Here is a 12288-nt window from a genome sequence, read left to right as displayed (position 1 = left end):
CTCTTTATGGTAGTTGAATTAATTTAAGACTAATGCAATTAAAACGAAACACCTAGTCCCTTTTCAGTAATGGCACAGTATTTGCTGGTTTAAAAATCAGACAGTATGGGGACTCTCGGAAGGCTCAGTGGTTAAGAGCACTTAGCCCAAGAACCCTGTTTTTGTTTACATCAGGCAGCTCACAATTGCCTTTAACTCCTTTTCAGGAGATCTGGCCTCTGCCAGCACCTGCACACATATGGTGCATATAAATGCATATAGGCACACACACATACATAAATAAATATTTTTTTTAATTAGACATTCTGCATTATTGAAGTAGTACCCAAAAAAATCAGTCACATCTTCTGGGGCTGCAGTTCAGTTGTAGAGCACTTGCATATCATGCAGAGGCTTTGGTTTCTTCCCGCTCTGTGGAATGATAGAAAGGAGGCCACGTCTGTCCAGCTGCAGATTAGGCACACCTGCCTCTTGTTAAAGGGGTTTGGGGCTGTGGTTTATTATGTGCATTTCATTTAATGTCTCACTCCTGAAACTTCTTTACTTAGAAAGAAGAAGAAGATACCAAAAACACATTAGCAATCAAATCACCCAGAAAATGGTACTTGGTTTCATGACAAAAAGTAAGATTTACTACAAAATAAAGATAGGGAAATCCATTCTTAATTACAATTTAACAGTGCATTTTCAAACAGGGCTATATCACTCATGAAGCTTTGTGTATATATTAGACTTTTTTTTCCCCACAGTTGAAAGCTACAATTGATGGGTTTGTTGAAATCAATAGCTCCTGTTCTAGTAAGAGAAAAAGAGGCTAACTTGTGCAACTTTCAAGCACACTTGTTTGCACAATACAGATGAGCACAGAGAACTTGCTTTGCAGACATTTGTCGGTTTATTTTTGTGAAAAGTAAGTATAGCCTGTTTTGAATCAATATCATTTTTATGTTTTAGAATATTGCTTTATCTTTGAAAGCTGTTATCTTACATGTTACTGAGAGAACATCTTGATTTTCTTTAAAAATTTCAACTTGCAGTTCTATTTTTGATGCCTATATCAGCTGACTTCTTAAAGTAGTCAATAAAACACAATGCTTGCTGCCTTTGAAGGCAGGGCATGTTCATTCCCAATTTCAAGTGTAGCTTTGATTTGTATTTTGTTGTTGTTGCTGGAGTTGTGGCCAACTCAGTTTAGAAGAAAGTGTGTTGTACTTCTGTATTTGTGTTTCATTGCTTCTCTTCTTGCTTGTGAATGGTGAAGCAGTCTCTAAGACATTCATCATGATTGTAATATTGTTTTGTACCTTCAATACTAAGCAATTTAACTCTCCCCAAGATTTGGAAAATACCATTTTCATTTCCTTTCATAAAAAAGGGTGTTTGTTTGTTTGTTTTTCTATTTTTCCTTTTCTCGTGAAGAAAAGTGGAAGAACTCAGAATTTTAAAAAAATATTATAAATGCTTTTGTTTTTATTGTTAATTTTTCATCCTAAAAAGAAGCAGTAGCTAACATCTGTGTAGTGATGAGCCAGTGCAGCTTACATCATTTAAGTACTCTGATATTGAGATTTGTTATTCTGAAAATATTTTCTCTTAATCCCATTATCACTCATAGCTGTTAACAGACAGTATGGTATTCTTACTCCCCTCCCCCCAAGATTAATGTTGGTTAACTTAAATAAAGTGTTGGTCATTGTATTAATTGTGTAGATGCAAATTTCGGCAGTGACATTAAACTAATGAAATAGTGTAGAGGTAGATCTGGGGGGTTATGTTATAGGTGTACAAAATTGCTACAGAGTTATAATGTTGAAAAGGAGGTTTTACCCATGATCCAATGTAGTAATTGGACTACATATCACCCCCTGGAAACAATTTGGATTCAGCTTGCAACTTTGTCTATATTAAAGAGACACAAGTAAATGTTTACAAGTGGCACATACTTGTTTCAATCTGAGCAGAGATGTATTCTTTTAATAAGACATGATACCTTCCCTAAAATATTTCTAGCATCAATTTAAGTTGATAAAGGAAAAGGTATAAATAATGTGATAGTTCATTTATAATCACAGCTAATCCGTGTTAACTTAAGCTTTAGTGATCAGATTTCTGGGTGTTTTAGTCACCTTTGTAGTTTGATTGATCTACAATTTCTTTTCACCTGAGCTATTTTTGTTTGTTTGTTTGTTTTGCTTTGTTTTCTACATCGTTGAAAATAGTACAATGAAAGTTATAGCCAGGCATGGTAACTCAGTATTGGGAGACTTAGGCAGGAGGATCATTCTGAGGCTGAGACTAGTCTAAGCTACACAGCAAGCTCCATGTGAGCCTGGACTGCCGAGCGAGAACCTGTCTCTACAAACCAGCCAACAAACCCATCTGATACATACTGATGAACACTAAATACAGTGCACATGTATAAACTCTTCCTTGTGGTCCATCATTGTAGAAATACCTGTTTTCTACATTTTCCAGCCTTGCTTTCCTATCTCCGTATTTCCCAGAGTTATTACCGTCATCTCCTCTCTCCCACAAACTACTTATTTGCTCAGTGTCATCCAAGTGCTGTGGCCTTTATGTAGCCTGTGCACACTGTGGCTGTTGGAATTTACAGACTGCTACTTAGTACTTCTTTGCCAACAGTTGAGATTATTTCAAATAATCTTTCTGTGTTCGTGCGTTGTTCATTTGAGACATGCCACAGTAATTCTAATTTGTTTATCAAAGATATTTTCAGGTGTTTGTGTGTTTTGTAAATCAGAATAATGCTCTAAAAACACATTAAAACAAAGTTTTCTTAAAAGAATTTCTTGCAGACATAGTGTCAGTGTATCAGAGCTGTTTGTTAGCAGTTATCTACAAGTATGCTGACAGATGGACACCCCAAATCTCCCCTGTTGACAGTGCAGCAAAGAGGGGGTGTCTTTACTATCACTTAATGGTTTATAGATATTGTCAACTTTGGACAGCATTCATATAGCTTAAGGTTTTAACATTAAGTGCATAATCTTTATAGTAAAAAGTTTACAATACCATGTAAAAATGTAAAATAAAAATCAAATATGCTATATAAATTAGCTTTTCCATGTAAACAATAAAATAGCATTACCCCAGGATAATGTTTTCAAAATGGGAAGATTTTGCCAGATAATAGAGGAATTCTGAGACTAATCACTAGACTTTTCTAGTGTTTAAAAAGTTTTACAGAATTATGACAAGTAACTGCCAGACAACAATGGAATAAAAGCTTTAGGGAGATGGCTCATTCTGGGAAGTTCTTGTCTGGATCCCCAGCACTGGGGAGTGGAAACAGGAAACACTCTGGAGATTGCTGGCCAGCTGACTAGTGTTGAAGGTGACCTCCAAGACACAGTGAGGTACAATAAGGTGTACAGAGACACTGATGCCGTGTCTGTATCGGAGATAACCTGTTGTGTATGTGTCCATGTGCCCCCACAGATGCACACTGTGCATTCACACGGACTTCAAATAACTGAGGCAGGCATTTCTGAATGTGCTCATCCCTGTGACTAGTGTGACTAGGCTTCCAACTTGCCTTTGTCATTAAAATGCCTTTAAAGGCCAAATTGGGAGGGGGGCTAGAAAGCAGTTGAAAAAAGACACCCAGTATCATATTCTGACCTGCACACATAAAACATACACATCTCTCTCTCTCTCTCTCTCTCTCTCTCTCTCTCTCTCTCTCTCTCTCTCTCTCTCACACACACACACACACACACACACACACACACACACACACACACATACACACACATAATTAAACCAGTTGCTTTACTCCCCGCCCATCTCCCCCTCACCCCCCAGACAGGGTTTCTCTTTGTAGCCCTAGCTGTCCTGAAACTCCCTCTGAACACCAGGCTGGCATTGAACTCACAAGATCTGCCTGCCTGCCCCTGTGCTTTACTTACTTTTGTTTGGTTTGGGTTTTGCATCTTAGGACAAGACTTAACAAGACCTTTTTTTTTCCTTCCAGTTTTGATTGATATTTGTCATTCAGGATGTAGTGATTTATGCCTATACTCTCAGCATTTGGAATGCTAGAGCAAGAGAATTTCTTAAAGTTCAAGACCAGCCTGGACTACAGTCTGAGAACCTTGTCTCAAAAAACAGCCCAGCAGGGACTGGCATTTTGATCTTCATCTCTAAGTGTACGCTGTGCTCTCATCACGAGGAGGTGGAGGCAGGTCTTTCTCTGCTGCACAGTGTGTTTCAGACCAGCGTGAGCAAGGGAGACACTCTCAAAAATCAGTCTTCCCTAACTTGCCTGAAAAGATGGGTTAATGACGTCTTTATGGTTAGTTCTTGAAATCTTCATACTTCTAGGGGTAGTTGTGTCTAACCTGTGGTCTGCATGTACCCTTACATAATTATGAATGTGGCCCAACATAAAATCATACACTTACTTAAAGCATGAGAGCTGGACATTCCTGGAAGGTCTTTAAAATGAGAAAATCACAAGACAAATGTCAGTCTGTTACGGTGTGCTCTGCTATCTGAACAGATTCTGCCTTATGAGTACATATGCTCCTTACATCTTCATGTTTGCCTACGGAGCATTTGTCATAGACCTGCAATTCCAGTAAATTGGGAACATTGGCTATCCTCCTCCTGTTTTACTTCTGGCACCTCAGAAATCCCTGGAATATAGCAGACACATGCTATTTGGAGAACTTTGTGAGTTTGGGGTGCCTTTTATGATATTGGGGAAATGGTGAAGAAGAAAGAATCTCTTGCCTGTTTCCAGAATCTGTATTACTTTTTGTCTTATTTGACAGATCTTAAAATCAGTTACACTGGCATAGATTGGATACACTTGCTGTTTGTCTTAGTATTTTTGTCATGTGCTCTTAGCTATATATTGTTTCTGTGAAAGTCATTAACAGTGCTAAATATTTCATTGCTTATTCGACTTAGTAGATCTATGGCAATAGTCAAAATTATTATTCAGTTGTTTATTTGATTGAGCAGGAGAACAGTGGATTTTAAATTGCAGTGTAGTTAAGCTAATCTTCCTGAAGTTACTGCTTTTTATTTTGCAACTACTAAATGTTTGAAAATACTCACATAAAATTACCCTTTGCTAGTCTCTGCATCAAACAGCATCAATTTACAAATATTTTATCACAGAACTTTCTTTATTTAAGTCTGTAGTTTTCATTGCAAAACAGCAAACAGAGAAAAGTGTAGAATGGAGGCTGTGACTCGAGTGTGATCGGGGACCCACATGGTGGAAGGAGAAACTGACTTCGGCCGTCTTCCTCCGACTTCCACGGGGACACCATGGCACACACATACACAATAAATAAATTTATTAAATTTTTTGTTTAATAATATTGAAAAACAGGAGACAGGCTTGAACTCTTGTCATGGTGCTCATTGTTCTGTCATTGAGTATTATAGCATGTGTGGTACAGTGGGTGCACTCCTGCACTGAGCTGTGAGAATCTGTGAGTAGCAGCGATTGTTACCTCTGATGCAGCGAGAACCACTTGACACTATCTTGGAAGATGCATTGATGAGTGATCGTGCTTTCTAACTCTGATGAGGCACATTAATCAGCTCCTCCCTTCTGTTCTTAAGAACTAAGTCACCTAGCAAGCCAGTCCAGTACTGACCAAGAATTATTTGCCAGTATAGAAATTTGCAAGCCTCGATGTAAAATGTGAGGTTTTATTTTAATTCTCAGATGTTTTTAGTCAAGTAAGTTAGTGTACCCTGTAGGATAAAGTGTTGAGTATTCGGAGCTCACTGGACAGTAACTTTGTTTCAGACTTTGTGCTAGGTCTTGGCAGCCTTGAGGGAAGTCGTCTCTATAACAAATAAAAGCAGTGCTGTTACTAGCAGAGTAGGCTGTACCTGTGGTGGCAGTGAGATGCGATGAGGGAACTAAGAGGCTTGTGTTAGAGCATAGATTGAAAAAGTAGTTGTTGTGTCTTTATGTTGGAGACCGTGAACAGTTCGGATGAAGCTGAAGATATGAGGCAGGGGTTTTTGTTTTGTTTTTGTAGTGAAGAATACGCGTGTTAAAGCAGGTGTATTTCAAACTGCTGACCATATACTGTAACATATTGAAGAACTATAAAACTCTTGTGAAGGTAAGCTAAAGTTCATGCGCGTACAGAGCGCCACGGCGTTTGTGTTAACTGTCTTTGCTGGAGGTTTCAGTGGCCAGGTGGAGGGATTATGCCTGAAAATGCTTCTGCTGCTGTGTGGCGTATGCAGGAACCAAGTATGAGGTGGCGCAGCCGGGTGGGCGCAGGCGACATAGCTGCTGGAGCGCGAACTGGACGCGTACTTCCGTGCTCTGGGCGCATGCGCGGGCGGGCGCATGGCATTGTGGGCCGGCGGCGCTGCGCGAGGTCGGCGGCCGTTTGTGTGCGGCCGGCGGCCGGTGCCGCGCGCTCTCACTGTCTTATGTTTCATGTGTTGAGCAGGAGGCAGCCCGCGCCATGAGCAACACGGCCGTGGTCCCCAGCGCGCCGGGCCAAGGCCCGGGTCCCAGCGGCGGGCCAGGCGGCGGCACGGAGGTGATCCAGGTGACCAACGTGTCCCCGAGCGCGAGCTCCGAGCAGATGCGGACACTCTTCGGCTTTCTGGGCAAGATCGACGAGCTGCGCCTCTTCCCGCCGGAGTGAGTACCGGGGCGCTGCGGGCCCGCGGCCCTTCCGGTGAGGCGAGGCGAGGCGAGGCGCGCGGTCCGCCGGAGCCTAGCGTGGGAGATCGCGGGCCCGCCAGGCCGCAGGCCGGGGATGAACGCCTGAGTGGAGTTTCAGGGATGTTTTTTCCCTTGACGTTATTTACATCATCATTTTGCTTTGGGCACTTAGTGTTTTGGTTAAATCCCCCTTTAAAAGAAAGACTAATCCAACAATGAAATTGTTGCTGTAATGTTCACTTGGTGGATTGCTCTTAGGTGATTTTGGACTAGGGAAGAACATCAGAGATCACTTATCCCTTTGACAGACGACTGTGGTCCTGTATGCTAAATTTGTATATATAGTTCAGAAATTCATCATAGCTGTGTTGTTTAAGTAATTTACAGATTGATAATTAATCGTGAAGGTATTTTTCAGAATGTTGAAATTTGAATTAGATTTTATGTGTTTTTTATCTTGTTTTGAAAATGGTTTTTAATTGCAATAATACTGAATGAGTGTATTCACTGTAAAGAATAAAGAAGTAATAAAGATAAGTTGAAAATGCACATTTGATATAATTGTGAACTCTCTAGGAAGGATTTTGAAGTTTAGTGAAAACGGGAGTAAACACTACCAAACAAATTCAAAGCAGTCTTATATTGTGCGTGTAATCACTAGTTATGCTGAAGCTGACCATTTGGCCTATGTGTTAATTATTACATGTTCATGACTTCCTACTTGAAATATCTTCACATAACTGTTAGTGCTTGACATGCGAAGATTAGAGCAGAGTCTCGGCTTTGGAAATGAAAGGGGAAAACAGACACCATTGCTCTCTGTTCTTCACCCTCCAGCCCTTCAGATTGCGCCCAAAACTAATGTGCTTGAATTAATTATGACATGACTTTCTCGTCCTGCAGATTACCCACTCACTTTAAAATGCTTTGTTTATTCTCCAAAGCAATTCTATTATGTGTTATAAAAGATAAGAAGTAGATATTGTATTGTTGGTTGTTTTGTTGTTGTTGTTGTTGTTGTTGTTGTTGACCTAGTTGGCAGACAATACCTTAAAAGAGGTTGTAATGGACTTGAGTGTGCACTTTTCATGGTGACATGGGTAAATCTTTCACAAGCGGAATAATTAGAGAAGTTAAGGTTTTAAGGTGTTCTGGGGTCCTTCTCACTACATATAACAACTGTAGCACAGCAGCTGTCATTAATTCACCGGCTCAGTTCAGCCCTCCTGGCCTGCATTGACTGAGATTCTTGAGTTCATTGGCATTGCATTTTAGAGAATGTATGTCTCATATACATATACTAAAACACTTCAGGTTAGGGAACTGCTTCCTGAGAGGAGGGTTAATGTAGCCTATGCTGACCTCAAATCAGAATCCTCTTGCTTTAGCTTCCCGGGTGCTGTGATTATAGGCATGGTCTTCACTGTATCATTGTTGAAGTAGGTAATAAAATACTTAGTTTTATAGGAGTTTCACAATAGAATGCTTATCTAGGACATGATCCCAGTGAAACATGTCTGTTTTACTGTACTTGAAGGCTACTGTCGTAGTCAGAAGTTTATTCATTATACACTTCCACAGACTAAACATGGATAATTTAATGTTCTTATAAACAGCTTTATACAAGGGTTAGGGAAGAATTAAATTTACTTTTCAAGAACAATGTGCTTTAATGAGAACTTGTATATTCCGGTATATAATTAGAAAGAAGCAAGTGAAGTCAATAAAATTGTTCTCAAGTGAATGTTACTCACTTTACCTGTACTGCCTTTTGAGTTTCAAAGATAACTTTATATATATGCTCAAAACTCTTCTCCTTAGAAATGACTGACAGTACTCAGGTAGAGTTAAAAGACAAAAGTGATGGCCTAAATCACGAATTCTTACACTTGAATGGCCATGAATAGGGGGATCTTACGAATGAAGTCCCTTCTGGGACTGGGAGTTTAATTCATGGGCTCTTGGTGAATGCCAGGAGTCACAGTTTTCTGTGTGCGTACTAGAAGATACTTTGTCAGCAGACAGAAGCATCAGGGAAGTCTTTTTTCTTGCTTCTTTGAAGTAAAGATACTTGTGTAAATGTGTTTGGTAAGTAGGAAGTAGTTACCTTGAAGCCAGGGTTTTATGATTTTCAAAAAATTAAAATTAAAAAACCTTTTGTGTTTCAAGAATTTTTTTTATTTTAAAAAAGATTCCTGCATATAAGTGCTTGGCCTGACTGTGTGTCTGTACCGTGTGTGTGCCTGTGTCGGCAGAGGCTAGGCGAGGGCACTGGGCCCCCGCGAACTGGAATCACAGACTGTCTTAAGTGCCATGGGATTGCTGGGAATCGAACTTGGGTCCTCTGCAACAAGTGCTTTTAACCATTCAGCCATTTTCCCATCCTAAGAACTGGTTTTGCTTTTTGTTGTTTTGTTTTCTTTTGTTTTCCCAAATTGAACAGTAACCAGTGTTAACAAAGGCCTATAATTTCCTAAGATATTGTTCTATTGGGGTTTAAGAACAGAGGGTAATGCCATTTTGAAGGGCTTTTTAAATTTAATAGTTTTTTAAAATTAATAACAGGAAAAAACAAAACAGATGCCTGAATGTTCATGCTAGAACATTCTTTTCACTGATTGAATTTTTTCTCAAATTCTAGACACATTTTTAAAAATATATATGTTAATTGAGCCACATAATCTCAGCACCAGGAAGGTAGAGGCAGGAGGGTCAGGGGTCCCGGAAGACTAGCCTGAGCTTACCTAATACTCTGTCTCAAAAAGAAGTCCTTACCTTTTAGAAACATTGAGCGCTCAGACTTGTGTATGCGGTTGCCTTGTTGATTGGTTCTCTACCCTGAGTTCATTTTCACATGTCAGGAAAAATTAAAGGAGAAGGAAGGGTTGCATTGTCAGACATCTTGATTTCACTGATGCTGTGTTGTCAGGGAGCCTGGAAAGATTTCCCCACCAATAGTTTTCTCACAGCCAAAGACTGTGAAATTGTTAGTTTCAGAAAACTAGTATTCAAGTAACTTGTGGTCTAGGTCTAGGAACCAGCCCTTGCCTTTACGCTAGAAATTGGCCCATTATATCTTTTAAAAGCCTATTCATTATCATCTTTGACTGCCATAGCACTTGTTTGTCTATGGAAGCAATGTGCTCTTACTGAAGGGTAGTATGAGAAGGAGGTGTGAATGCTTAATTTTTTTTTCTTTTTTCTGAAGGAGCGTCAAACCAAGCCTTGTTGCTTAAGAATTCTTATGTATTATACAGATGTCGGGTCAGGGTGTAGAATCAGTTTATTACTGAGGTCAAGACTGCTCAATGATATCAAAAGCTACATTAAATAGATGCTGTTTGTTTTGCTTTGGTTTGTTTTTTGGCTTGGTTTGTTGTTTTGAGACAAGGTTTCAGTATAGCCTAAGCTGGTCTGGAACTTAAAGTTTCTGTTCCAGCTTCCTGGGTGCTGGCAATTACAGGCTTGTACCATTGTGCCTGCTTAGATGTACTTTCCTATGGTATTTTACCTATGAAGTAAACATTTCTTAAATCGTTTTTACACTGAGGAATTATCTATAATGAAAACTTTCTAAGCCAGAACTGTCACTTGTGTTTAAAAACAGTTGGTATTGCAACTAAGGATGTGGATCAGTTTGAGCAACACAAGCACGTGTGTGCAGTCTCTTAAATGATATATTGTCTCTGACTTAAACAGTTTTTAAACTGATGTGTTATAATTTAAGTGGTGGTTATAGGAGTATATCTGCTCTGCGTCTCATTCTGTTAGGTCATCAGATCCTGCAAGACATTCTCTCTTCAATTGGTTAAAATAAACATGCGCATCTATGTATTTTTACCTGAGCATTGTCCTTTTGGTGGTGCATATGTGTTGTAGCCAATACTATTTTTCTCCAATCTTATTTGTTTATCTTTTAGTGACTCGCCCTTGCCAGTCTCCTCTCGTGTCTGCTTTGTTAAGTTCCATGATCCAGACTCAGCAGTTGTGGCGCAGCATCTGACAAACACTGTGTTCGTTGACAGAGCTTTGATAGTCGTACCGTATGCCGAAGGTTTGTGCTTTGTTTCACTACCTATGTGGGCACCCCTGCCTGGCCATGGGCCGCAGTGTAGCTGTAGAGTAAGCATCATTCCTGTTAGACTCCAGCATTCATTTGAAACCCTTGTTATACTGTACTCCATAATTCTTACTTGGAGATTTGTTTTTTTCATATTCTAAAACTTCAGAAATCAGGTTTGTTTTATAAGGTAATTAACTCTTTGCTATCTTTAAAATGTTCTTAAGCTTATTAAAACTGAGTTCCTAATTGAAACTCTGAGATATATTCATGTCAAGTATTATTAAGAAGTCCCAAAGGTAAACGGTTCATACCTTGTCACTCTCACACAGAAACCTTCAGATACATGCATGATGCTTTTAATTTCAAAATCAGTAGCTAAGTCAGTCTTACGTCCTTGATTCTCTCACTCCTAACTTAAAAGAAAATAAACAAAAACAGCCCACACTATATTCCAGTATACCAAGGGTTACAATAATTTTAGTTTTTGTAAAAGTTTTAAGATTTCCTATAGTTTAGGTGCCAGATGGGCACTGTGTGTTTGTTTTTATGCCAGATTTTCTTGTTCTTGTTATATTTTCTAGAATATCTCAAAATAATGAACTCTTCTCTCTGTTGTGTGTGTGACTTTTGTAGTGGAGAAGGCAAAACCCTCCCAGATGGCTGGACACAGTGGGTGCTCTGCAGCTGCAGGCTCTAGACACTAACTAACCCAGCGAGCACTCGAGCCCCCAAGTGTTTTCCTGCTGTCACCATTTGTTAACTGCATTTTCTCTCTTTTTACGTTTTAGGCTGTTAAAGTAATTGACAGGAAAAAAAAATGAGCAGGTTTTTGGATCTAAAAAAGCCACTGACAGGACAGCACTATTTTAATGCCATTTTGTAAAACTTTCCTAAGGCATATTTTACAGTTAGCTTATTCCCAGTGAACTGCTGCTTGGTTTGCTTTTGGTAACTATAAATCTTTCTTGAGGAAATCATTAACATGATATACCTACTGAATTTTGACTTAATAATATACTGTCCAGGATTGACATGCTTTCCCCTTCCTTTAATAAACTAGTTAGTGGAAGCAGTATCTTGTAATTGTTGCTTTGTAGATGCTTCTTAGATAACTGAAGACAAATGTGAAGATTTGCCACCATACTTTGTAAAAGTTGCAAAAATGTCTTATCATAGAGAATTGCCTCTGGTTTTTCTAAAGAAGAGATGAGTTAAGGCATGCTATTTTAGTAACAATATATTAAGATATGTGAGATGTGAGGCCAGTAACAATGTTTCTATAAAAGGAAAGACAGAAAGAAAGAAGCTGATTTAGTGTATTTTGGATAAGCACTTCCTTTTATTTCAGTGTGCCTCTTGTAAGTAAGACTTAACCACCACCTTGCACCAACAGAGAACTCAAGTCAGGATGAGTAAAGTAGACAGTAGGTCTTGAGACTGTCATGCCATGTGAGTAATGTACAGAGGGTTTCAGTTAGCCATAAATGCAATGAGCCTGGGGTAGAATATAGTATATCATATATCTGGGGTTTTATAACTATTTTAAGCC

The 12288-nt window shown here is 39.3% G+C and overlaps 1 protein-coding gene across 7 annotated transcripts in view; it reads left to right on the top strand.

Annotated features, from left to right (window-relative positions):
* SRSF11 (serine and arginine rich splicing factor 11) overlaps window positions 1-12288 on the top strand; it is a 28456-nt gene that overhangs the window by 1980 nt on the left and 14188 nt on the right. For 5 of the 7 annotated variants that reach the window (XM_084757065.1, XM_084757064.1, XM_084757063.1 and 2 more), the window contains 2 exons: window positions 6456-6652; window positions 10597-10730. In XM_084757065.1, coding sequence (XP_084613191.1) covers window positions 6456-6652; window positions 10597-10730 — 331 coding nt within the window. Of the gene's footprint in view, window positions 1-6029; window positions 6117-6455; window positions 6653-10596; window positions 10731-12288 lie in introns of all 7 variants that reach the window. The other 2 variants (XM_084757066.1, XM_084757068.1) reach the window with 1 other exon arrangement.

This window comes from Acomys minous (assembly GCF_964271855.1).
Source record: "Acomys minous genome assembly, chromosome: 14".
Lineage (NCBI taxonomy): Eukaryota > Metazoa > Chordata > Mammalia > Rodentia > Muridae > Acomys > Acomys minous.
The sequence above is the reverse complement of the archived record's forward strand: the minus strand, read 5'-3'. Positions and strand labels throughout refer to the sequence as shown.